The sequence below is a fragment of the Lacerta agilis genome, chromosome 17 (assembly GCF_009819535.1).
Source record: "Lacerta agilis isolate rLacAgi1 chromosome 17, rLacAgi1.pri, whole genome shotgun sequence".
In the NCBI taxonomy this organism is placed as follows: Eukaryota; Metazoa; Chordata; class Lepidosauria; order Squamata; family Lacertidae; genus Lacerta; species Lacerta agilis.
Genome location: NC_046328.1, coordinates 12,025,322 through 12,052,395, shown reverse-complemented (window position 1 = coordinate 12,052,395; position 27,074 = coordinate 12,025,322). Strand labels below are relative to the sequence as shown.

At 45.8% G+C, this 27,074-nt stretch overlaps 2 protein-coding genes across 2 annotated transcripts in view; both read right to left on the bottom strand.

The window, feature by feature from the left end:
* Nucleotides 1–1,110, bottom strand: part of PPIL2 (peptidylprolyl isomerase like 2) — a 61,838-nt gene extending 60,728 nt beyond the window's left edge. Inside the window, exon 1 of the mRNA XM_033174586.1 lies at nucleotides 959–1,110. Coding sequence (XP_033030477.1) covers nucleotides 959–990 — 32 coding nt within the window. The 5' untranslated portion in view covers nucleotides 991–1,110. The remainder of the gene's footprint in view (nucleotides 1–958) is intronic.
* Nucleotides 1,111–5,670: 4,560 nt separating this feature from the next.
* Nucleotides 5,671–27,074, bottom strand: part of LOC117061445 (protein HIRA) — a 59,775-nt gene continuing 38,371 nt past the window's right edge. The window contains exons 14-25 of the mRNA XM_033174284.1: nucleotides 26,874–27,068; nucleotides 24,118–24,288; nucleotides 22,278–22,470; nucleotides 20,311–20,412; nucleotides 18,602–18,750; nucleotides 17,827–17,988; nucleotides 12,941–12,999; nucleotides 12,595–12,700; nucleotides 11,763–11,885; nucleotides 10,906–11,069; nucleotides 8,737–8,825; nucleotides 5,671–6,406 (exon numbers count right to left, since the gene is read on the bottom strand). Of these exons, the coding sequence (XP_033030175.1) occupies nucleotides 6,290–6,406; nucleotides 8,737–8,825; nucleotides 10,906–11,069; nucleotides 11,763–11,885; nucleotides 12,595–12,700; nucleotides 12,941–12,999; nucleotides 17,827–17,988; nucleotides 18,602–18,750; nucleotides 20,311–20,412; nucleotides 22,278–22,470; nucleotides 24,118–24,288; nucleotides 26,874–27,068 (1,630 nt within the window). The 3' untranslated portion in view covers nucleotides 5,671–6,289. The remainder of the gene's footprint in view (nucleotides 6,407–8,736; nucleotides 8,826–10,905; nucleotides 11,070–11,762; nucleotides 11,886–12,594; nucleotides 12,701–12,940; nucleotides 13,000–17,826; nucleotides 17,989–18,601; nucleotides 18,751–20,310; nucleotides 20,413–22,277; nucleotides 22,471–24,117; nucleotides 24,289–26,873; nucleotides 27,069–27,074) is intronic.

The window sequence follows — 27,074 nt, the reverse complement described above, 5'->3', positions numbered from 1 at the left end:
CGTGTTCATGGAAGACAATCTTACTTGGCTTACGAGTGATCGCCAAAGAAAGAAGATGTAAAACTGGAAAAGTGATTTTAAAATGTTATTAAAACAACAACAACCAAAAACCAGCAGTCCAGCAAAACCTGGTGGATTTTATAGATAGATAAATCTCAATATATGTGTGTGTGTATCTATATATCTATCAAATATCTATCAAATGTATAAACTGAATCATGGACGTAGCCAGGATTTTTGTTTGTGGGTGGGCAGGCTTTTTAAATGTTATTATTAAAAATAAGAAAACAGTCCAGCAAAACCTGGTGGGTTTTTAGATATATATAGCTATATTTGTGTGTTTGTGTATCTATACATAGCTATCTAATGTATTAACTGAATAACAACAACAACAACAACAACAACAACAATAATTTATTTATACCCACTCTGGGCGGCTTCCAGCCAAAGATGAAAAATACATTAAAACATCAGTCATTAAAAACTTCCCTAAACAGGGCTACCTTCAGATATCTTCTACCGGTAAACGTCAGATAGTTGTTTATTTCTTTGACATCTGATGGGAGGGCGTTCCACAGGGCAGGCGCCACTACCGGGAAGGCCCTCATGGGCATAGGCAGGATTTTTGTTAGGAGGGGAGCAGAACCTCAGATTTGTATTGATTTAGGCTTGCCGCCCCGCCCCCCGGCTGCACTCATGAATACAAAACCTAAAGTGACTCAACAGCATACAGAGACTATTAAACATTTTTATTTTTTTACTGTTGTTGTTGTTGTCCCCCGCCCCTGCATTTATATGCCGCCTTTTCTACCGAGGCAACCCCAACAGGCACCCCCCCTCACCCGTGTGGTAATACCCTGAGAGGAGAGGCTCTGCGGCCCCCAGCCTGACCACAACCAAACCAGGAGGGCCGTTTTGCTTCGGGTGTGGGAAGGGAGAGCAGGAGGTTTCCACTCACATCTTGTCCTTCTGGTGCTGCCTTTTCCCCATACTGGCTGCTGAGCTTGGTCACCTCACGGTGGCCTCGGGGAGGGAGGAAGAAAAAGCAACGCCACACGGAGCCGAGCCGGTAATCCAAACGGAGGAGAGAGAAAAATTCGCCAGACCCGCCTGAAGAGAAAAGCGGAAGATGCAGTTACTTCCGGTAGAGCGGAGTGCGCCGCTCATAGGGGTCCCCGTAACCGGAAGCACCGAGCCGGCACTTTAAGAGTTCCGCGCTTCTCCACGCTCCCTCTTCTCTCAACTTTAAAAAAATAGATAAAGTGCTGGATTTACGTATAAGCTTAACAAACTATAGCTTAGGGCCCCACTCTCTTGGGGGCCCCCCCAAAAAAAATAAAGGAAAAAAACTTAAGTTAGAGCTTAATAATTATTTCACTATTAATATACTTCTTAATTGTATTTCACTATTAATATGTTGTTGTTTAGTCATTTAGTTGTTGTCCGACTCTTCGTGACCCCATGGACCAGAGCACGCCAGGCACTATTAATATACTTCTTCTTAACTGTATTTCAGTTCAACAATTACTTTGATAAAATACATATTTTGTTAGGTGCAAATGGCTTTAGATATCTATTAGGTCCATAAATTACCATATAGCATATATTCAACACAAGAAACGGCGACAATTTGTTGTTGACAAAGGACAGCTGGACATACAAAGGGCCCCATTACCTTCAGTAGCTTAGGGCCTCATCAAACCTAAATCCGGCCCTGGATAAATAGATAAAGAAATAAACAAAAAAAAGCTTGGGAATCGTGTTTCCTGGGCATATAAAATAAGAGCATAGGTGTCTCTTTCAGCTCCTGGGAGACTGAGTAGCTGTCACCATTCTGCACTATGAATACTCAGCAATAATAGCCCTGTATGAAAGTGAGTGGTTTACTCACAATTTTTTCTCCTTCAGGCCACCAGTTTGGGGGCAGGACCACTTCCATGGTTCTTCTGCCTCTCGTGGCAATGGCAACATGCTGCATAGTTTCCAATCATATTTGTGTTGCTGGTTTTATCGTATTTGCTGTTTGCACTCCACAGAGTTCAGATTGCAATAAATAAATGAAGCTCTAAAAGTACAATTAAAAACCAAACTGTGTATTTAATGCAGAAATGCAGCACACCACCAGAATGAAGCCCCTGGAGCTCCACAGGCCACAGTTTGGAATTAATATATTGCAAAGAGCTCCCAAAATCCGTTCTCTTGAGTAGGCCTATCCTTATACAGCCATGATCAAGAGAGACAGGTTTGGAGGAACCACAAGATTTGCAGAAATATAACTTTATACAAAATGTAGCATGCTATAAGCATTTACATAAGCACTAGGACAATAACACTATACCAATTTATACAAGAATGTATGGAATATCATATATTTCTCTCTCTCTTTTGCGTATTTTCACTTTTATATGCATCTTTGTTGTTGGTTTTCCTCTCACACTTTTCTTTCTGTATCACTTTATTTATTTTAACTGAAATCACCTTAATAAAATATAAATATTTAAAATATTACATTAAAAAAAAGATTCACCGAAATATTAAAGAAATAAACCCAACCCGCCACTGCCAATAACTCAATGAGGAATGATCATGCTCAAGTGGCTACAGAGGGTTGAGTATCTATTAGGGAAGGAATTTATTGATGGGTGAATCCCCCCCCCCCATTTTGTAAGTTCATTAGTATCAATTAATGGATGGTGGTGGAAACGAGTATCTGGCAAGTGTGGCAGTTTCAACATTTCAGCTTTGTTTACTAAATACTAGTAGAAATATTAGATCACTCTCTAAGTCAGAGGATGCTGAACTACATCCAGCCTAATGTTTTCCTTCCTTCAGCACAAGTCTCTGTCATGTACAGGTGAAACTCGAAAAATTAGAATATCGTGTAGAAGTCCATTTACGTAAGCAATTGTTTTCATTAGCTACTGATGATTATGGCGTACAGCTGATGAAAACCCCAAAGTTGTTAATTTGGGGTTCTCATCAGCTGTACACCATAACCATCACAATTATAACAAATAAAGGCTTGACATATCTCGCTTTGCATGCCGTGTGTCTATCTCATATATTAGTTTCACCTGTTAAGTTGAATTACTGAAAGAAATGAACCTTTCCACGATATTCTAATTTTTCGAGTTTCACCTGTATGCGAACCTATGTCAATAATAGTCAAAATATTTATTGAGTGAAAAAGGAGCTGGGGATATACACCTCCCCCTCCGATACATTATGGACTACTACAAAGATGCACCCACACACCCAGAACATAGCTGTCAACTTTTCCCTTTTCTTGCGAGGAATCCTATTCGGAATAAGGGAATTTCCCTTAAAAAAGGGGGAAAGTTGACAGCTATGACCCAGAAGGGTGTCCTGTATGAGAAGGCACTGAATCACACTGAGCCTAAAGCTTTCCATGGCTGCAAGACTCTGTCAGATATGGCACCCTCATGCCAATAAGAGCAAAACATGTTGGAATGAGCAGGGAGGGGGTATTCATTGGGTCCACTTTTGCCTCTAACTCCACCCACATGTTAGGTGACCCATGAGGGATACCTGGATAGCTTACAATTATTATTGTTGTTGTTATTATTTTTTTAAAAAAATCAATATAAACATAAAACAAGCTATAAAATCAAAGGCAACATAAATCCAATATTTTTTTTTGTTAAAACACAGGTGTAAAAATGGAGAGCCGTTCTGAGTTTTATAACTGGTTTATTTAACTGGGTTTGAGTTTATACATGGCATGGGTTATTTGAGGGCCTTTTGGGAAGGCCAATGTATCAATTGGTAGATCATCTTGCTTTGCATAGAGGTCTTGGGTTCCATCTCCAGATAGGACTTGGAAACACTCATGTCTGAAACCCCGGAAAGTCACTGCCAGTCAGTGTACCACTGTGTCTCAAATGTGGCTCCCCACCTGTTGTTGGCCTACAAGTCCCATCATCCCTGACCACCGGTCCTGCTAACTAGGGATGGTGGGACTTGTAGTTCAACAATAGCTAGGGACCCACTTTTGAGGAACAGTGGTAGACAGTATTGAGCTAGATGGGTAAATAGTCTGACATGCTATGAGACAGCTCTTCCTATGAAGGAATGGGGCCCTACGCCCAATTCAATTTTCATCCAGCCTTTTCTCGTGAAGGAGCCCAGAATATGCTGTGCCACTTATAGCGGAGACCACGTAACAAAATACCATGAATGCCAAACTTTGGTGGTTAAATTTCTGTAACTGAATGTTAACCCTGCCACCCTGGTGTTTGGTTTCTGTAGTTTATGGTTCGCCCCTTAACTTCCAAAAGTAAATAGTCACTCTGTATACACTTGCCACAGGTCTGGAGAGCCAGCTGACTGAGAGCCAGTCTATATCTAAACCACAACCAATCCTTCTTGTGTATGGGCAAGACTGGCTGATATGCTTTTTATTCATTCCATGCATTCAGCCAGATCATCAGCAAGCTAACTACTGTATCTTCTGGTGTATAAGACTACTTTTTAATCCAGGAAAATCTTCTCAAAAGTCGGGGTCGTCATATACGCCGGTGGAGAATCTGCGGTCGAGTATATCTCAAACTCTATATTTTAACTGGAAAAGCTGGGGGTCGTCTTATACGCCCAGTTGTCTTATACGCCAGAAAATACAGTATTTGGATCTAATAACTGTAGCTACTCACAGAATCACTTTTATAGAACAAAGATATAACGTGATGCTCTCTGCTTTCTTGGATGGCCGTTATAAAAATGAAAACCCTTGGAACTATATTTTTGTGCAATGTGTAGAACCGCCACAAAGGATATTGTCCTTTATATAAAGATACCTGTCAAAAATATCTGTCAAGAGTTTAGTTGCAGGAACCTAGTCACACCTTAGGAAGTTTGTTTTCATTATCAAACAGCCAAAAAAATAATAATGCAGTTACTTTGCTTGTGCCTTTACCTACACTGATGACCGGGAAATTAAGAGTGCATTTTTGGCTCAACCTTTAAATTTATTATTATTATTATTATTATTATTATTATTATTATTATTATTATTATTATTCTCTGTTTTATAACAGCTTACAGCTAAACAAATACAGTTATTGCCTACCATGAATGCATCTTCTAAAATTATTTATGGCCAACTTATTTACGGTATGTAATCCCAATACTTGTGTGTGTTTGTGTGATATGGCTTCCTCCCTCCGTTTCAGGCTTGATTTGTAAAGATACTTCAGTGATGACCCACAGCTGAAATAGATACAAATAACTACCAACTGAAAACAAAGGCTGCATTCAGTTTTTGTTTTAAACAGGCTGTGGCCCGTACAGTTTAATGCTACTACAAGCAGCACAAGAACTTCCACTTTGTTCTTAGATCAATGCAATGTTCATTTATTATTTGTACTTACAAAACCCCTCCCCCAAAAGCCCAGCCCCTCCCTTTTCAGCTACCTCCCCATCCCACCTTCCCCCACAAATGCCTTTTACAAATAGTTAAAAATTAAAAACCAGATGACATTAATTTTGGTACAATTATTCAGCAATATAGCTGTCATAATTAATGGGGTTACGTTTCATTACAACCAGGGTGATTTGGGTAAAGGGGGCAGGGAATTCTGGCTATTGGCCAAATAAAACTTCATATTACAAGTTAGCAAATTCTAGTACAAAAATAGTCCATGTGATAGAACAGCCTGTAATATTTTTTTTTAATTTTTATTGTTATTCACAGTTAAGAGAGTCTGTTGGCTGCATAATTCCTTAAGTATTTTATGAATTTTTCTTTTTCTTGTATGGGGCTTCTTCTTATATAACCCAAATATAGGACAGAGCCTCAATAAATCCTTAGCAAAGAACCCTAGAATGAGGGTTAATAAGATGTTCAGTTTATCTTCTTGTAATGTGCTTTTCACGGGATATCCAAAACCCAACTGGTTCCCCAGGTAGTCTCTCTGATATCTGTCACTATGAGATCTAGAATCAAAAGGACCCCTGAAGGACATTCTCCAGAACTTTTCCATGGCGGCCACAGGCCACGGTAGCGATGCTCAAATTCCACATGGGGAGGGGTGTGTGCAAAAGCACGCTCTGTTCATCCCCATTTCCCCCCACACATTCCTCTTGTCACCTCCTTTCAAAAAAAATCATCAGTATTTTGCTCATTAAAACACCTCGGGCCTGGTTCTTCTTCGCATCTCTCCCAGGAGTATTCCGTTCTGACTATGGCCCCTTCCATTTCCACCTGTTATTAATGCCTTTCTGCAATTTGTTTCTTTTTTTCCTTAGGCCAGAGAAACATCTGCAGAGGTTGCTACTTGTCCCTCAAGGTATCTAGCTGCTCTTGGTATTCGGTGAAAAGCCGTTGCAAACGAAGGTTCTGACCGATGACGGGAAGCAGTTCCTTGAGGAGCTCTCGCTTGCGTAAGCCCTGCACGGGAGAGGAAAATAAATCTTTTAACGTCCATCACACGGTGAATACCAGAGTTTGATTGTGGGATTAGAGGAGACTCCCTGCTTGTGACTGACTTATGCACAACCACGTATGCGCACAGCGCTGGGAAACCATTAATTTAATTCATACCAGGAAATGGAAGAGGAGAGCTGGAGTCCTCATGGCTTGCGAGGAGATGTTCCCCGAAGCCCGAAGAGGACATCAGTAAGGACAGAGAAAAGACTGGACGCTCAATGGGGCTTTGTTTAGGCTGCTCAGCCTCCCCGCCTAACATCTAATGTGTGTGGTAGCGCCGCAGCAGCAGCAGCAGCAGCAACAACGACAACTATGTGTGCCCTCTAGCCTCCTGCCGGCCCCAGAGCTTCAATTCCAGTTGTGGATATTTTTGGTACTGTGGTTGGGTTTTTTAAAATCTGGATTGGAGAGACAGTGGCAGAGAGGGCACTTCAAGGGTGTTTGGAGGGTGCTCTCCCGGCGTAAATGGGGAATCACCAGTATAGCTATGATGGGTTTGTGCAAATTGGGGGCTTTCCCTTTCTGCATCAACTGTGGCTGCATGGAAGACGTATTGCATGAAAAACTAGAGGGTCACAGTTGTGCTGGAAAGTGCTTCATATCACTCACAAGAGAATAAATTGATGCACAATGTACCCAAGCAAGCCCTGGCTCACATACACTCTCAAGGATAATCACACAGGTAGGTGGGGGGGGGGGAACAGGACCCAACTGCTCATCCCTGGGAGCAGCCAGTTAACATTCTTGTTGTTGCCACCCAACATAAAACAAATTGGGTCCTGCACTGGAGAGGCAGGTCCATTACTGCAGGTGGCTTCCGCTTCCCAGCCTTGCCATCCAATTAACTCAGAGCTTTCCAAACTCTTCATGTTGGCGACATGCTTTTTAGACATGCATCGTTTTGCAACACAGTAATTCAGTTTTTACTAGCAAACAGGAGGTTAAACTAACCCCTTTCCAGCCCCAGGAGGAGCGCAGGGAACATATTTGTGACACACATACACACTGGGTTTCCCTCTCTTTCTCCATAGGGGAAAAAACCCTAGAAAATAATAATATACAGTCAAACCTTGGCTCCCAAATGCCTCTGTTTTGGAACATTTCTGCTCCCGAACACCGAAAACCCGGAGCTAGATGCTCCGTTTTTTTGATATTTTTTGGAAGCTGAACGTCCGACGCGGCTTCTACTTGAGTGCAGGAAGCTCCTGCAACCAATCGGAAGCTGCACCACGGTTGTCAAACATTTCAGAAGCCGAACGGGCTTCCAGAACGGATTACGTTCGACAACCGAGGTTTGACTGTAATCACAAATTATTTATATGCCACCCATCTGACTGGGTTGCCCCAGCTACTCTAGACAGCTTCCAACAAATTAAAACACATTAAAAGCCTCTCCTCAACTAAAGGGATGACAGTACTGACTATTAATACTTATGCTTTTCCTTAAACCAATGCAATTCTCAGTGGCAAGAGAAAGGGCACAGTTCTGACATCAGGAAGGACAGTATTCACAAGAAAGTAGCAGAACATTTCAGCCTCCCAGGGCATGATTTTGCTGTCCTTAACGTGTCAGTTTGTGAGCAAAGGAACTCCCAAGGGGGAGGACGCCAGCGTAAAACTGCTGAGTTCAATAAGTTCAATTTTGTCGCCTGTGGCCTGAATGGAGATAATGGGTTTTTCTTCTACTGCTAGGTAATTTGACTATCCCCAAGTATCGCCATCTATTTTAAAGGCAGGTATAACTGTCTCCCTTCAGCAATACTGGAAGGGCGTCATCAAGGTGTCCCAGATAAGGGCTGTCTGTGTCCCATTGCAAGTGAAGTAGATGAAAAGTTCGGTCCTGTTTTCTTTGAAAGTGACGTTCATGGAGTGGAATGTAATAGACTACTTTGCCACCTCTTATCAGGAACACAAAGGAAGGACACCAGAATGGTACCCGAAACTTTTCTTGACTGATACAAATAAACTAATAAGACTCAGTGACCAAGCTCCTCTTGTCTGTTCAAAGGTCTCAGAATATGATGCTCCCATTTAGTTGTAGTTTGTAGCCCATATGTATATGCTTCACCTTGTGCATTGTATTGTATTTTAAACAAGTGTGATTTTATTCTTTCTCTGCTCTGTTTTGGGTGTGTCTGTGACTGTATAATAAATGATTGCTTGTTTGATGAGTGGCTGGATTGTCAGAATGCCATGCTTTGGACCTGCTCCTTGGTAACTTTGCCACTTCACAAAGGAAGAGAGAGAGGCAAGGAATTTGTGTAATCTATTCTGAAAGGAAGCCACCTTACCACAACAGTTGATTCCCACTGACTTCCAGCTGAGCTGTGGACTGGACCCAATAAATCCTTGCATAATTCCCGCAATCGATATTCAAACCCTAATAAAAGACAGAAGGTGAAATCATGTTCAGAGGCATCACAATAAATCCTCTGCATAAATCATACAGTATAGCAGAACGTAGTGATGGCAGCCCTTACAAGATCCCAGGAGGACCGTAAATTGCTTGAGTAAGAAATAGGACAAAAACAAGAAGACAGAGCTAAGAATTTGTTATGAACTTGTTGGTTGTTTTTTTTTTAAGAGTTGACCATCCATGTTCATGACAGTTAAGGTTCTGTCTGTTGTCTGCGTCACACTGAAGAACCAGAAATGGATAGTGACACTGCATATTATTCCGTTCTTTGAAGGACTGGCTTTGTGACTGAGTTAGCCAAGTTAATGTCAGAAAAAAAACAGAGGCAGCTGAATTGTTTCAGTTGAATCCAAGCATATTTACTATTATTAGATTAGATTTATTGCCTGCTCTGCACCATAAGGTCCCAGGGTAGGGTGCAGCAATTTAAAAACACAGTATGTAAAACAGTTTAAGACAAATTGGAGAGTTATGGGAATAAGGTGAGTCCTTAAAATATGCATGTTTGGTGTCAAAGACAAGGTTAAAGGATCGTCTCCACCCCCATCATTCAGCCCGGACACTGAGATCCAGCGCCGAGGGCCTTCTGGCGGTTCCCTCACTGCGAGAAGCAAAGCTACAGGGAACCAGGCAGAGGGCCTTCTCGGTAGTGGCGCCCGCCCTGTGGAACTCCCTCCCTTCATATGTCAAAGAGATAGACAACTACCAGACATTTAGAGGACATCTGAAGGCAGCCCTGTTTAGGGAAGCTTTTAATGTGTGGTATTTTAATGTATTTGATTTTTGTTGGAAGCCACCCAGAGTGGCTGTGAAATTCCAGCCAGATGGGCGGGGTACAAATAATAAATATTATTATTAAAGAGGTTCATCTTCAACATATGACAGAAACTACATACAGTGGTACCTCTGGATACGAACTGCCCCCTTTGCGAATGCTTCAAGCTACGCACGCGGCAAACCCAGAAGGAAAGGTTTCCACTGCCGGCACCTGCGCAGAACAGCACACCTCTGGATACAAAAGCTTCGGGGTAAGAACAGACCCCCGGAACGAAATAAGTTCGTATCCAGAGGTACCACTGTAATCAATAGTTCCTAATGCACCTCTTGGAAAGGGAATCTGACAAGTTAGCGGCTCTCCTGGCCACCTCTACTCCACCCAAAATTCTGAGGGCAGTGGAGAGCCCCCTCTGCTCATCATAACATCTGGGAGGGTCTGTAGGGGCAGGAATTCCTTGAGGGTCAGTTTGCGGCAACTCACTGCATAAGGGGAGGGACCAGTTGCTGACCATGGTGCTGACGAAGGGGTTAAGGCAACAAAGGTGAATTTGGGACAAAAACTCTTAAACAAGAGATGCATAAGCAGCATTGAGAGAAACATCTGGGGCGGGGGAAAGGGAAAGGTATCTCCCAGTGCTGCTGTACTCACTACTGCAGTGTAAACAACCCAACCCTAATGGCAGGACAACAAAAGTGGATTTTGCAAGCCCTTGTGGCCAAGTGACTTTTGCAAGCCTGGAAGGGCAAACACCCACCATTTATTCTGCAATGGTCTAAGGAGCTGACTGCCCTTGCTATTTTTAATGCACTTCTTACAGATGTCTATTTTGTTTGGATACCTGTCAGGAAATCTGGATGCCATATATATTTTTAGGCGCCAGGTGAAAAGACGTTCCTCTTCAACCAGGCTCTTGGACAACTCATATTCTACAGCTTTTAAATGTGTTTGTGGGAAGGGAGGGGGGAGGATACTGGTTTATTGTTTCTGTTTTAACCATTTATTTGTGCTTTTTATCTTGTATTTTTATCTTGTGAACCGCCCTGGTATCTTCTGATGAACGGTGGTATATAAAAATTATTATTATTATTATTATTATTATTATTATTATTATTATTATTAAATAAATAATATATCTACCAACTTATATCTAAAGTGAGACGGATATATTAATGTTCATTAAAGTGTGCTAACGTTTTCTCTTTCTTTCCTTCTTTCTTTCGTTAAATTTACTCAAAGAAGCACATACATACACACTCTGAGCCTCACCTTCGTTAACTAGATACCGTGCATAGATAAGGAGCCAGTGGCGGTATTCGTGACTTGACTGTAAAGTCAGCGCTGCGGCTACCTGACTCTCCAGATACGCCAGAGTCGTTTCCTGCTGCACCAAATGAGGCATGGAGAACAATCTTGCCGCTTGCCTCCCGGAGCTGCAATGAAGAGCAGTGATAGGAACGTTTTCAGAAGCGAAGAAGCAACTGCTTCAACTGTTAAGTGTCCACATCTATGTTGTACTCAGCAGCAACCTTGAGCTCACACTCTCTCTTCCCTGCTCCACCTCCACACAGCTTCGCCAACAGATCAGAAGCTTATGCTCACAAATCAGGAATGGAGGGGACGAAGGATTGCATGAGCCAGCAGCTATTTGTGCTTGTAATGGCAAGCCAACAATAGCAGGTGCTTCTGAATTGCCATTAATACTGGATCATCCCTGTAGATGGTGCTTCACAAAGAGCAAGGGGGGGCGGGTCCTTACCCAAAATGGCTCGCAGCGTAAAGGGAGACAGAAGGGAGACAACAGAGGAAAGAAAAAGGGCACCAGGGTAAATGGGGTGACTATTCAATTACACACACTTGGTCTTTAGTCCCTGAACCTCCAGATGGAAACAGAACACAGGACTGAAAAGACCTTCAGTCCGATCCAGTAGGTCAGTGGCTCTATGCTTTTGTGGTTCTATATTCTCATAATCAGGTTTTTCACCAAGTGAGAAGGGCGTGCGAACCTTGAGGAATAAACTAGCCCCCAGCTATGCAAAATTCGGCTACTTGCCAGGGATAACGCCAAGGAAACTACTGGGGAGGCATCAACAACAACAAAAAGACGAAGTTTATTAAGTCCATACTTAGACGTTCTCCCTTGTATTATAGCTAACGGTCCTGAACACAGCATAGCCTCCTGCGATGGCAAACTGTTCCTGAAGTCCGCACATTGCGCTAGAGTCTCCTGCTTGTCAGAGACAAGGTTCCTGGAAAGACAACAAAAGATTTGCAGGCGATTAAAAAGGAGGGGGTGGCGAGGTGATTAAACTGAAATGGGGATATTTACTTTGTTTTAATATTTATATACAGGTATGGTCTCAACCCAAAGTGCTCAAAGCTGTTTGCCTAGGTGGGAAAATGTGGCTTGCAAACACGTTTTGGGTAAAGCGGAGGGTCACAAACGAGGCCGTCCCCATTAGGCCTCCTCTACCTCAACTGTCACCTGGGACGGGGGCTCAGTGGAAGAGGTGAGAAGTAGGGTTCATTCCATCGGCTTAGCCCGGCTCTATCAGGCACCTCTTGCTCCCAAACCGTGCCAGCAGATCATTGTAAGAATAGCTGTTTAAGAACAGGTGCCTGAGTTTGATTCCCCCAACTTCCCTCCCTGCCCACCATTTCCCCTTGTGTGTCTTCTCTCTCTCTCTCTCTCTCTCTCTCTCTCTCTCTCTCTATCTATCTATCTATCTATCTATCTATCTATCTATCACTGTAAGCCTGCAGACAGGAACTGCCTTGTTTTAATTGATTACATGCAAGACATTCCAGAAGCCTATTGGCTGAAGAGCGAGGTACAAATGCTCTAAATAAACAAGTAAAACAAATAAGCAAAGGTTGGCTTTCGCGGTTAGAGCTTCCACCCTCGGACAAAGGAACGCACTCGACAAACCCGTTTCCCCCCCTCCTTTAGGTGCTTACCAAGAAGACAGAGAAGGGTTAAAGCAATAGGCTTTTCCATCAGACATGTTCATTAAGGGGATGCCATGCTGTGTCAACAAGATCTGAGACACAGTTGTTTCGCTTCCTGTAAAAATCAAATCAGATAATGAGACTTCCTTGGAGCAAAGTCATAGCAGGGTTACAAGTCTGGGTAGAGCTTAGTTGGGTAGAATCCATCATGTCTAAAGAAAATAAATGTGGAGGGGAATGAAAAGGAGAGGGGGGGAGAAGTGGCAATGAAGTGTCAGGGTGATGTGTTGTGACCACACAAGACGTTTAATGCATAGCACTACAAAGCACCCCTAACTGGAAATAATTTCATTACCTGCTAAAATTGTTTGCAGGGACTCGTCTTTCACCACCACTGCCTGTTTTTGAGCATTCCTGGAAAGTACAGAAAGGGAATGGCATTTGAGTTCCACAAAACACAGAAGAGGCATTTCTGCAAAGGGAGAAACTGAAACACGGCACGGCAAAATATTAAAACTGAAAACCAAGGAATTGCCGCTGGAACGTTGGCAGCCGCCTCATAGGATGCTAAGTGTCACACCGATATAATTCTTGGTAAGATTCAGGGGACTATCGTTGCATTGGTACCGGCTCACATGGGAAAGCCTGAAACGAATCAGATCCTGCTTTTGAGAAGCTGTACTCAAAGTCTAGAGGATAAGGCTACCCATGGCTACCAGCTACAATGTCTATGTTCTGCGTCCACCATCAGAGGCAGTAAGCCCCTGAATGCCAGTTGATAGGAATCACGGGTGGGGGGAGGGCTTTTGTGCTCAGGTCCTGCTTGCAGGCTTCCCACAGGCATCTGGCCAGCCATTGTGAGAACAAGATGCTAGATTAGATGGGCCCTTTGCCTGATCCAGAAGGCCCTCCCCCCATAGGAGATGGTGTCAGTGTTAGCTTGTTTTCAGTGAGTTTGAACAAGGTCTATTTTCCATCTTGGTGTTTCCTCCACATATACGACCCTCAGCTGCCCCAAAGATTCCTGCTTCCTCAAATTTTCCCTTGGTGCCTCTTATAACTAGAATTGCCTCCTGGAATGCCTCTGAGTGACCACCTCTCTTTATTTCCCCATTCACCTTTTCCAGGAAACCTCTAGATCTCTCTCCCACCCCCCACCCCCCAATATCCCTATAGTTGCGACCACACTTGCTCACAGAGAGAAACCCTTTGCACCTCAGCTCACAATGCTCACAATGGAAGCTGGGTGTCCAGTCCTGGCATCCAATAAAATATAGGTATGCTCTGTATAGGAGAGGCTGAGGCAGTCCAAAAACAAAGGGAGCAGGAAGGGATCCAACAGCCTCCCACATATTGTGGGTTTCAGAAGGGATAACAATAACAATAATTTATTATTTATACCCTACATATCTGGCTGCGTTTCCCCAGCCATTCTGGGCGTTTCCCAACAGAATATTAATAAAACGACAAACCATCAAACATTAAAAACTTCCCTAAACAGGGCTGCCTTCTTTTTTTAAAATAAAATAAAATAAATTTTACAGTGGTACCCCGCAAGACGAATGCCTCGCTAGACGAAAAACTCGCAAAACGAAAGGGTTTTGCGAGTTTTTAGTTGACTCGCAAGACGAATTCGTCTATGCCTGTTTTTCGCAAGACGAATTCGTCTGGCGAGGTACCACTGTAAGCTGGCTTACCTTTTCGCTCTGGTCGGGAGGGGTGATGTCCGCGTCCGCCATTTTGGATCGACTGTGCATGCGCAGTCGATCCAAAATGGCAGAGGCGGACAACATCCCTCCCGACCGCAGCGAAAAGGTAAGCTCCGGTGCCGGTCGGGAGGGGGCCGTGGGATCGTGCCCAATGTCGGGCACCATCCCACGGCCCTCTCCCTCCTTCCCGGAGCCCCGCCGCTGCGTTTTAAGACTGCAACGATCGTTGCAGTCTTAAAACTCGGCGGCGCGGAGCTCCGGTGCCGGTCGGGAGGGGGCCGTGGGATCGTGCCCAATGTCGGGCATCATCCCACGGCCCTCTCCCTCCTTCCCAGAGCCCCGCCGCTGCGTTTTAAGACTGCAACGATCGTTGCAGTCTTAAAACTCGGCGGCGCGGAGCTCCGGTGCCGGTCGGGAGGGGGCCGTGGGATCGTGCCCAATGTCGGGCATCATCCCACGGCCCTCTCCCTCCTTCCCGGAGCCCCGCCGCAGCGTTTTAAGACTGCAACAATCGTTGCAGTCTTAAAACTCGGCGGCGCGGAGCTCCGGTGCCGGTCGGGAGGGGGCCGTGGGATCGTGCCCGATGTCGGGCATGATGCCACGGCCCCCTCCCTCCCTCCCGGAGCCGCGGAGCTGCGTTTTAAGACTGCAGCGATCGCTGCAGTCTTAAAACACAGCACCGCGGAGCTCCGGTGCCGGTCGGGAGGGGGCCGTGGGATCGTGCCCAATGTCGGGCATCATCCCACGGCCCTCTCCCTCCTTCCCGGAGCCCCGCCGCTGCGTTTTAAGACTGCAACGATCGTTGCAGTCTTAAAACTCGGCGGCGCGGAGCTCCGGTGCCGGTCGGGAGGGGGCCGTGGGATCGTGCCCAATGTCGGGCATCATCCCACGGCCCTCTCCCTCCTTCCCGGAGCCCCGCCGCTGCGTTTTAAGACTGCAACGATCGTTGCAGTCTTAAAACTCGGCGGCGCGGAGCTCCGGTGCCGGTCGGGAGGGGGCCGTGGGATCGTGCCCGATGTCGGGCATGATGCCACGGCCCCCTCCCTCCCTCCCGGAGCCGCGGAGCTGCGTTTTAAGACTGCAGCGATCGCTGCAGTCTTAAAACACAGCACCGCGGAGCTCCGGTGCCGGTCGGGAGGGGGCCGTGGGATCGTGCCCAATGTCGGGCATCATCCCACGGCCCTCTCCCTCCTTCCCGGAGCCCCGCCGCTGCGTTTTAAGACTGCAACGATTGTTGCAGTCTTAAAACTCGGCGGCGCGGAGCTCCGGTGCCGGTCGGGAGGGGGCCGTGGGATCGTGCCCAATGTCGGGCATCATCTCACGGCCCTCTCCCTCCTTCCCGGAGCCCCGCCGCTGCGTTTTAAGACTGCAACGATCGTTGCAGTTTTAAAACTCGGCGGCGCGGAGCTCCGGTGCCGGTCGGGAGGGGGCCGTGGGATCGTGCCCGATGTCGGGCATGATGCCACGGCCCCCTCCCTCCCTCCCGGAGCCGCGGAGCTGCGTTTTAAGACTGCAGCGATCGCTGCAGTCTTAAAACGCAGCACCGCGGAGCTCCGGTGCCGGTCGGGAGGGGGCCGTGGCATCATGCCCGATGTCGGGCATGATGCCGCGGCCCCCTCCCTCCCTCCCGGAGCCGCGGAGCTGCGTTTTAAGACTGCAGCGATCGCTGCAGTCTTAAAACACAGCACCGCGGAGCTCCGGTGCCGGTCGGGAGGGGGCCGTGGCATCATGCCCGATGTCGGGCATGATGCCGCGGCCCCCTCCCTCCCTCCCGGAGCCGCGGAGCTGCGTTTTAAGACTGCAGCGATCGCTGCAGTCTTAAAACACAGCACCGCGGAGCTCCGGTGCCGGTCGGGAGGGGGCCGTGGCATCATGCCCGATGTCGGGCATGATGCCGCGGCCCCCTCCCTCCCTCCCGGAGCCGCGGAGCTGCGTTTTAAGACTGCAGCGATCGCTGCAGTCTTAAAACACAGCACCGCGGAGCTCCGGTGCCGGTCGGGAGGGGGCCGTGGCATCATGCCCGATGTCGGGCATGATGCCGCGGCCCCCTCCCTCCCTCCCGGAGCCGCGGAGCTGCGTTTTAAGACTGCAGCGATCGCTGCAGTCTTAAAACACAGCACCGCGGAGCTCCGGTGCCGGTCGGGAGGGGGCCGTGGCATCATGCCCGATGTCGGGCATGATGCCGCGGCCCCCTCCCTCCCTCCCGGAGCCGCGGAGCTGCGTTTTAAGACTGCAGCGATCGCTGCAGTCTTAAAAGACAGCACCGCGGAGCTCCGGTGCCGGTCGGGAGGGGGCCGTGGCATGCCGCGGCCCCCTCCCTCCCTCCCGGAGCCGCGGAGCTGCGTTTTAAGACTGAAGCGAGCGAACAGCAGCGCTGCTGTTCGCTCACTGCAGTCTTAAAACGCGGCTTGGCTTGGCTCCGGTGCCGGTCGGGAGGGGCCCCCGGACTTTTTTTCCCATAGGAACGCATTAATTAAATTTTAATGCGTTCCTATGGGAAAAGGTGCCTCGCAAGACGAAATTTCCGCAAGACGAAGAGTCTTGCGGAACGAATTAATTTCGTCTTGCGAGGCACCACTGTATTAGGATTTAAAAAGAATTACACCAATTTTCGCATAAAAGAAAAAGAAAACAAAGAAAAAGAAAGAAAAAAAGAAAATAGAGTAAAAGATATAAAGAAATAATATACATTTAGACATACAAAATTAGGATATGAATATAGGACATATTAACACAATACATTTTTTTAAACGGGGCTGCCTTCAGATGTCTTCTAAAAGTCAGATAGTTGCTTATTTCAATGACATCTGCTGGGAGGGCATTCCACAGGGCGGGTGTCACTACTGAGAAAGCCCTCTGCCTGGTTCCCTGTAACCTCACTTCTCGCAGGGAGGGAACCGCCAGAAGCCCCTCGGAGCTGGACCTATGTGTCTGGGCTGAACGATGGGGATGGAGACGCTCCTTCAGGTATACTGGGCTGAGGCCGTTTAGGGCTTCAAAGGTCAGCACCAACACTTTGATTTGTGCTCGGAAACGTACTGGGAGCCAATGTAGGTCTTTCAGGATATTGAAGGACACCTTTTGCAGGTAAACAGAGGAGGGACTGGCAGGCACAGTGATGCCCATGGGCAGCATGTTGGTGACCCTGGGCTTATTGCAACTAAGCCAAAGTAAGTGCAATGGAAATAATCACATATGCTTCCTAGGCATCTACACGCCTCCTTTCTCTGCTGTTTCTCTGGATCAGGTTCAACAAACGAGTCATGCCAGAGGAAGCTCAGGCAAGGAGTTGTTCTAGCACAATGAGCCCCCCCACCCCATTTCCTTTGTCCCCTAAACTGGCTCTTGTGGAGGGTGGGAGAATCCCAAGAGCAGTGCACGAGGGAAGGAGAGAGGGGGTTGCTTCATTTGGTAAGCTGAAATGAATCAACTGATCGAACAGCTGCCATTGCACTCGCTGAATTTCTCCCTCTGCACCTGTTGACTGTAAGCTTCCAGAGGGCCATTGAAACGACGACAGCTTAGTGCTTACCAGACAGAGAGGGTTGCAGCCGTGGTGAGAGCCATGATGTAGAAGCCCGTGCAGTGCAAAGTGGAGATTGGAGAATGCAATACGATGGGAGGGAGAAGGCGGCGGCCGCAAGCCGAAAACACAGACAGGGTCCGCTTCTCACAAGCAACGCTCACTACCTTGCTGGAAAAGAGCCAGGGGACGGGGGGGACAGAAATCAACTCAGAACTTCCAGTTATTTAATAAGACTGACGCGTCAAGCTTTGCATGAACAGTCTCCAAAGCGGCTTGCGCACAAAATGAAAATGCAACAAGGAGGTGAGAAATAAAAGCGCACTTAAAAAAAAAAAACCAACCCAAACCTCCATGGTAAACAAGAGGGGGAAGCGACAAACATCTCTGTAATTGCATCCCAGAGAAAGCTTGGGAGAACGGGACAGCTTCCACCCGAAAACCTAAAATATATTTATGAAAGACATTCCCATCCTGCCTTTCTGTTATCAATACGAGGCATTCCATCAGCTGGTGGAACACGCAGAATGTATTTTTAATTTTGTTTTTATCCTAGCCAGAGATCTGCCCTTGGGGCTTGGTGATTGGGTGGCACGGGAACAGGAGGTCTCTGAGCACTGAGCAGATGGTTCCACAGATCGCAGCACCTGAATAGGTGTTTATGGAGTAAGGTGATCCCATGAGTAAACTGGTTCCAAGACATTAAAGGCTTTATATACCAAGTTGATGCCTTCAACTTGGCCTGGTTGTGGCTGTGTTTGCGCACACACACACACACACTCACCAGCTTCCTGCTGCTGAGAGAATTCGGCTGGTGAGGACCGTTTCCCATTCCTTTCCTTCCCGGTTGCACTTTAACCTGCTGAGTTTTGAACCTCCCACTGTGGTGATTTCATTCTCCACTTCAATGTACATGGAGGGATCTGAGCTGACCTGCAAAAGTTGGTATAAATATATATCCCCATTCAAACAATTGGAAACACCCTGGAAATATGAAGGTGCCGTTATCCAGCATCGAAAATGGTAAGGTTCTTTATTTAAGAACACACGTTGCTCAAACAAGGTGGCTCATCTGAAATACCAGCCCGTTCACAGCTATTATGTAGTAATAACTGAAACGTTATTAAAAGTGCCTGCCAGCAGCATTATTCAGAATCAGCATTATTACCAGGCCCTTCCCATATTTTATTTGCTTGTAAAATTTACATACTGCTCCTAAAGAACAGCTGTCTGCAGTTTACAACTGCAGACTTGAGAGGAAAGGTAAGGAACAGCATTTAAGTACAGCAAATCTGCTCCACTCTGATAATGCAGTCCTAATCCAAATCTTTATTATTCTGCCAAGGGTCAATTGTACAGTACTCCCCCCCCCCCCAAAAATAAATCATTTAGGGTAGGGGTGGCCAACTCCCAAGAGACTGTGATCTACTTACATACAGAGTTAAAAACTGGCAGTGATCTACCCCCTGGGGGGGGGGGTTTCAGATCAAAGTTGTTGGTTGTTGAGCTCTTTGGGGAGGAGGAAAGCCCCCCCTTTTAGGCATTCAGGTCAAAGTTGTTGTTGAGCTTTTTAGGGAGAAAGAAATCCCTGTTTTGGGGGGGTGCATGGCCAAAAAATGAGCTTTTTTAGGGGAGGCCAAAGTTGTTGAGCTTCTTTGGGGGAGCCTGTGATCTACCAGTGATCTACCACAGATGTCCAGTGATCTACCAGTAGATCACAATCTACCTGTTGGACGTGCCTGATTTAGGGCATGCTACAGCAAAATAGCACACCTGAACTTCCACGCTACACCAATACTTATCAACAAGGGCTCATTACAAAAGGAAGTGAAATGCTACCATTTATAATTTAACCTGATACTTTAACCCAAAGTGAGCAACCACCTATTATCCGGCTTTTCCTTTTGTTTTCTTCGCCACCTCTGTAATGTTCTGAACCAAGCTGGCAAGTTAACAGAGAGGCAGTGGGGTGTAGTGGTTAGAGCGCTGGATGAACCTGGGAGACCAGGGCTCAAATCCCCACTGGGCGATGAAGCTCACTGGGTGACCTCGGGCCAGTCACTGCCTCTCAAACAAGGTTGTTTGTGGCGATTAAATGAGGAGAGGGAGAACCCTCTACGCCACCCTGAGCAACTTGGAGAAAAGGGGTGGGTTATAAATGCAATAAATAAAACATATGGGATTCAGCTCCATCCTTTTTAATAGGCACAAGCTGAAACTGGGAAGCTGGCCGGATCAAAAATGGTTCTATGGGTCCGGCTTGTCGGCGGGAAGACCAAAATGTCATCTTCTCCCCAATCCCTTTTATACCCCAACCACTTTGCTGGGAACCTCTGCCTTGGCCAACTGTGAAGACTTCGCTGCAGCTCCTTGTGCTCCGGGGTTTCCGCAGCTGGCTGTCCACGCTGATCCTAGCGTTTCTCTTGGAACTAACCTGATGTTAACTGCAGAAGGGTCAGTGTAGTGTTTTGTTTTTTTAAATCCAACACTTACTTGCAATGCAAACGATTTCTGAGGGACTGGGGTTGGCAGTTTAAGTGCTAGCGGTGCACTGTGGCAAGCACCATCCTTCTCAGAAGCCAGGATTGCTGGAGACTGAAAGGCAAGAAGGAGAACTCAACCAGGCTGCTCGGCATAAAAACGCCCGTGTCAATTTAACTGCAAACATCAGCTGAAGCCGTTGCCTTCCCGCCAACTGGCCTATGCAAAGGAATCCAGGAAAGAGAGCAGGAGCAGGTTCATGCTCTAGTCTTCACCCGCTTCTTTCCTTCCTGGAGATTCCTTTCCACAAAGCTCTCAGTGGGAAGGGGACATCTTTACCACCTGCTATTGCTCCACCAGGAGTTTTGTTTTGTTCATGGTTCTTTACATATCTGCGGATTTTTCATTTAAAAAAATATATATTAAAGATTTCTTGGTTTACAAAAGTATTGCGATGTCTCTTTTTTCAGGTTACATTTTCTACAGATCAGTTTCATTTGTTGAGACATTAGTGTTACATTAGGAAGAAAGCGGGGAAAGAGGTGGAGGGGGGAATGGTGAGTGGGGTGGGGTTGGGTGGTGATGTTTCTATTCTACTTAATGTATGTGTGGGGTTTTGTGTCAGCGTCACTTGTGTGAGTTCTCTTTACTATTCGCTTGTATTCCTTTGGTGGTGAGAGAGGTTGGGGGGTGGCCTAGGGCGTGGTTGGTTGTCTTCGATTGGCTGTGGTGAAATTTGTTTTTGTGTGAGTGGGGTGTGTGTGTGTGTTTTTGGATCAGGTTAGACAGATTTATTTGAATGCTGCTGGTGGGTTCTTGTTGTTGTCTTGTTGGGCTGTGTATGTGATAAAGGGGAACCATACCAAACTCGGAAACCAGAGGGAAGAAACGGTACAGGAGGATTGGAAGAAATTTAAAGACTATTTGAAACGACGTGAAAAGATAGACATTTGAATTGAAATCAGAGGACATTTAAGGCTACAGTAAGGCCAAGTTAGATTAAGATAGGATATAAGAAGTAGTTAGAAATATGATATGTTTATTTTAATTAGGATTAAGATTAAAGTTTAAAGATGATTATTGTTTATTAAGATTAAGATTTGTTGAGGAAAAAAAAGATTTTGCAATGTTATAAAGTTACTAAAGAAGATTTGAAATGAATGCAGAAGAGAGGATGTGAGGAGGTCCCCAAACAATGTTAGGAATAAGATAAGGAAAGTTAAATAAGTGTTTTGTGTAGGTTTGTAGGTGTTTTTTTGTGTAGTTTTGTAGTTTGTGTTGTTTTTTGTATTTTGTGTGTGTTTTATTGTTAAAATTTAATAAATTCTTTAAAAAAATAAAGGGGAACCATACCGGGGTGAAGGCATCTTCTTCTATTTGTCCCCGTGTCAGTTTCAGTTTGTTGGCTAGTTTTTCTAATAAGGTTGTTTCCCATACTATTTGATACCATTGGTCCATGCCATGGGTAGGCAAACTAAGGCCCGGGGGCTGGATCCGGCCCAATCGCCTTCTAAATAAAGCCCGTGGACGGTCCAGGAATCAGCATGTTTTTACATGAGTAGAACGTGTCCTTTTATTTAAAACGCTTCTCTGAGTTATTTGTGGGGCCTGCCTGGTGTTTTTACATGAGCAGAATGTGTGCTTTTATTTAAAATGCATCTCTGGGTTATTTGTGGGGCATAGGAATTTGTTCACAATTTTTTTTTTCAAAATATAGTCTGGCCCCCCACAGGGTCTGAGGGACAGTGGTCCGGCCCCCTGCTGAAAAAGTTTGCTGACCCCTGGTCTATGCTAACTCCTGACAGGTCTCTCCAGTGTCGGGCTACTGAGAGTAGGTGGGTTATGAGCTCTTTGTGTATTTGGTAAATGATGTGCCGCTTCAAGGTTGCCAGTCAAAAGACAGGATATAAATCGAGCGCATATGAATATTTTTTCTCATAAGCAAATAAATAAGAGAAGATGACAGGTACCCCAGTTACCTGAACTGTTAGCGTAACGGGCATTAGTCTTGAGTCCTTTCGAGGCCTGCCTTTCTTCTTCTTTTCTACTTCAAGGTCCAGTTTGCGCTTGGACAGAGACATAGGCTTGGCCGGTATCTTTTCCTCACTGTCGCTGCTACTCTCCAAGATATCCTTGGGTTTGCTTTCCCTAATTGAGTTCTGCTCCTTCAATCTGCAGGAGAAACACAGGGTTAATCAACAAAGTTTCAAAAGCAGTTTCTGGTGCAATACAGAGGGGGAACGATTGAAACCTGGAAGTGAGTGTTCCGGTTTTCGAATGATTTTTGGAAGCCGAACATCCAGCGCAGCTCCTGCAGCCAATCGGACGCCACACATTGGTTTTCAAACGGTTCCGGGAGTCAAACAGACTCCCGGAACACATTCTGTTCAAGAACCAACATACAACTGTACTTTTTTTCATGCAGCGCACAGTAGAATTACAGATCACTCCAACAAGAAGTAATGATGGTCATCAATTTAGACGGCCTTAAAAGATGGTTATAGAGAAATTCCACACAGGCTAAAGCTACCAATGGCTACTAGCCATGAGGAATATGTTCTTCTACCTCCACTGTTGGGAGCAGTAAGCCTTTGAATGCCAGTCACTGGGAATCACAAGTGGAGAGACCACCATTGCACTCAGCTCCTGCTTTCGGGATTCCCATACGCACTGGGTTGGCCACTGTGAGAACAGGATGTTGACCAGGTGGGCTACTGGCCTGGTCCAGCAAGAACTTAGGATGCAGCATTAGCAGCAGCAGGAAGGACAGAATGCACTACTCTAAACATGGTGAGAATGGCCATCCCATTCAGGACACAAACTGGCTGAAACCAACTACCGGTACATCTCAGATGCAACAGATGCTTCAGATCAGGAACGAGGAACCTGGTAACCTTTGGCCTTGCTGATGCAAATTTAATCTGGTGTCCAACCATATATGGGCAGCCACAGCTTCTCTGTCGCAGCAAGAGATCCTGGGGTCTGAATATGGGGCCTTAAAGCAGGCGCTTTTCTGTGGTCTTTCCAGACCCCCCTTTTTGCCCATAGGCAAAAAACAAAAACAAAAAACCCCTTGTCTCTTGGGGAGCTCCCTGAATTGTGGCTACTCGACGCACTGTGTCTGTATTTATCCCCAAGTTCATTCTCCGGATGGAGAAATTTTTAAGGGGGGTTCCCGGTGGAACGCCAAACAGACATGGGCTTTAGGTGAAAATTAGGCCTTAACTGCTACAAATGTACACAGGGACAGTCTCCTGAAAAAAACGGAGGAAGACTGCAATGTGGTATGGTTGCAAAGCATTCTTATATATTTCTGTGCTACATGTGCGATTACTATTAGCCTACTGTATGGTTACAACAAGACATTCCATAGCAGTTACAACCCAGTTCATAAAATCTAAGCTCCTCTAAATACCGCATCCCAACTTTCCATTTTTAGTAATAAGTGATTGAATACATTCTTCAATGTCCTTCTTTATTAACTTTTGAATAAACACACATTCTTCAGTGTCTTCATTCATTAAATTTTGATTAATTGTCTTATTCATTAGTTGTTTCTTCCTTGCTCAATAGCCTAGGGTTAATTATAATGTTCTGCCTAGCTGATTTATTGCATTCCTATAATGTGCCACAGTGCAGGTTTCCATGGTTATTGCCCATACACATTTTTTTTAATACTGGGAAGGGTTAGCAAAAGTTCATTTGAATGTACCAGGCTACACATTTACACAACAAGAAAACAGAGTCTTAAGGAAATGCAACTTTGGAGAAAGTGGGACTTCCTCCTTCACTCTCACCTGGGCATAGCTCATTCCTCACCTGTCTATGGCAATCTGATTTGTGTGTGTTATGGCAGAAGTCCCTGAGGTGGCTTTGGATCGCTCCGTGAATCGAGAATCAAACGCTTTCATTGGCTCTATCTTGGAAGAGGCTGGCAGCACAGAGGGCGAAGATGCAGGGGGAACAGCTGAAGCAGAGGTAGCATTTACACTGTAAAAAAGGAAGAAAAAGCTGAGTTAGGGCAATATATATTGGGGGGGGGTGTTCTACAGGCCAACAAAACACCGAAATGGAAGTTCACAAGCAGTGGGAAATGGCGACATCAATCCCCATTGTTTCACCTCAGTCCCCAGGATGGAAGCTGTTTTTCATCCTAACATGGTACATCTTGGGTAAAGTGGCCCCTTCTGCCCCTCTGGGTAATTGGAGGAGCCCTGCTTAGCTGAAGAGAACTGGAATGAAGCCACTGGAAGCCAGTGAGTTGCCTTGTCCCTCCCATGCCTTCCAGTGTGGTGTAGTGGTTAAGAGCGGTAGACTCGTAATCTGGGGAACCGGGTTCGTGTCTCCGTTCCTGTACATGCAGCTGCCGCGTGACCTTGGGCTAGTCACACTTCTTTGAAGTCTCTCAGCCCCACTCACCTCAAAGCGTGTTTGTTGTGGTGGAGGAAGGGAAAGAAGAAGAAGAGTTTGGATTTGATATCCTGCTTTATCACTACCTGAAGGAGCCTCAAGGCGGCTAACATTCTCCTTTCCCTTCCTCCACCACAACAAACACTCTGTGAGGTGAGTGGGGCTGAGAGACTTCAGAGAAGTGTGACTAGCCCAAGGTCACCCAGCAGCTGCATGGGGAGGAGCAGAGACACGAATCCAGTTCCCCAGATTACGAGTCTACCACTTTAAACCACTACACCACACTGGCTCTCAAAGGAGAGAATGTTAGCTGCTTTGAGACTCCTTCAGGTAGTGATAAAGCGGGATATCAAATCCAAACTCTTCAAACTCTTCAGGTACTTCTTTGGGAAGGTTATTTTTAAATTTCATTTTATGAAATTACAGGGGTTATCTTGGTTCTCAATCTGTTCCGGGAGTCCCTTTGGCTCCCAAAACCATTCGAAAACCAACGCATGGCTTCCGATTGGCCGCAGGAGCTTCCTGCACTCAAGCGGAAGACACGTCGGATGTTCAGCTTCCGAAAAACGTTTGCAAACCGGAACACTTACTTCCGGGTTTGTGGCGTTCAGGAGCCGATTTGTTTGACAACTAAGCTGTTCGAGAACCAAGGTACCCCTGTATATAAAACAGGGAGACCAATTATAACAACGGGCAGAAATTAAAAGATGAAAAAGGAAACTATAAAATGCGCGTGCAGAGTGAGTAGTTGCAGATGAGTGAAAATAACAAAGGGAAAGTAAAGACTATCAACTTCCAACAGATCATCAAGTATAGTTCCAGAATTGCCAGGCTTGTGATGAAGGTACTTTTGAAACCTCTGCATCTAGCACTTTTCATACCAGCAGTTGTATGAAATCTGGCTGGTGTTTTCTGCACTTCTCACTTCTGAGGAAGGGGCTGATGATTATATCAACATGAATTCCTGACTGCACTGGAAAGAGTTCACTGTATCTGACTCCAGCTTGTGTATTTAAACAACTGATAAATAATACCAACCGATATTGTGTTAGAGTGTGGGATATTGCTGGGGGGAGGGCCATAGCTCAGTGGCAGAGCATCTGCTTTGCATGCAGAAGGTCCCAGGTTCAATCCCCAGCCATCTCCAGATGGGGTAAGGTATGTCACCTGCCTGAAAACCTGGAGAGCTGCTCTCAGAGTGGACAATGTTAAACCACATAGACCAATGGTCTGACTCCATATAAGGCAACTTTCCATGCTCCTAGACTATTTTTGTAACAAACTTAAAATGTTATAAAGTTGGCAGGTGATGCAAGCAGGTGTGCAACCCTTAATAAGTCTGTGTGTGCTTTTGAGAATCCCACAGAGTTAAGACTGCAGACACACACACACCATACATTCAAAGCATATGGCTTATCCCAGGCAAGTCCAACAGGTAGATCGTGATCTACCGGTAAATCACTGGACGTCTGTGGTAGATCACTGGATCCCCCGAAGAAGCTCAACAACTTTGGCTCCCTAAGAAAAGCTCAACTTTTTTGCCCTGCACCACCCAAAAACAGGGACTTCCTTCTCCCTAAAAAAAGCTCAACAACAACTTTGACCTGAATGCCTAAAAAACGGGGCTTTCCTCCTCCCCGAAGAAAGCTCAACAACTTTGACCTGAACCCCCCAAAAAGGGGTAGACCATTGCCAGTTTTTAACTCTGTAAGTAGATCACAGTCTCTTAGGAGTTGGCCACCCCTAGCTTATCCAATAGAATCCTGGGGACTGTAGTTTACCTTTCAGAGTTACCCTTAACAAACTACTGCTCCCAGAATTCTTGGGGGTGTTGCTGTTGTGTGTTTTAAATGCACTGTTCGTACACAGCCTCAGTTTATGATTAGTGGTTAAGTGGTGTCTGACTGTTCCCCTGTAACCATTTAACATATTCCCAAGAGATACGTTTTTTTTTCTTTTTCTTTTCTGTTACGTTGTTAGAACTACACAGAATTTTTCCCCAAAAACATTTTCAAATCAGTGAGAGGCAATATGAAAGATGGGCTCATTCAGAATCACAAAATCATAGCTAACAAGAGTCGCAGAGCGATCGACATGCAGTGCATGGACAGAGCCCCCAAGTCACAAAAAGTTAGAAGATGAGATCTCCGTTGCCCAATACTGACCCATCTTTGTTGGCTGCGTCTTCAGTTGGTTTAACACTCACTGCCACTGGCTCTAAGGCAGGCTTAGACGTGCAGAGGATATTGGTTGCATTGTAATCTAATGACATCAGCTGATTGGTTTGAGAAGCTGACATCATTGAGCCTGCTAAGGATCCAGATATAGGAATACTGTTGAAAAAAGCTGTAGAAAAATCCCTGTTT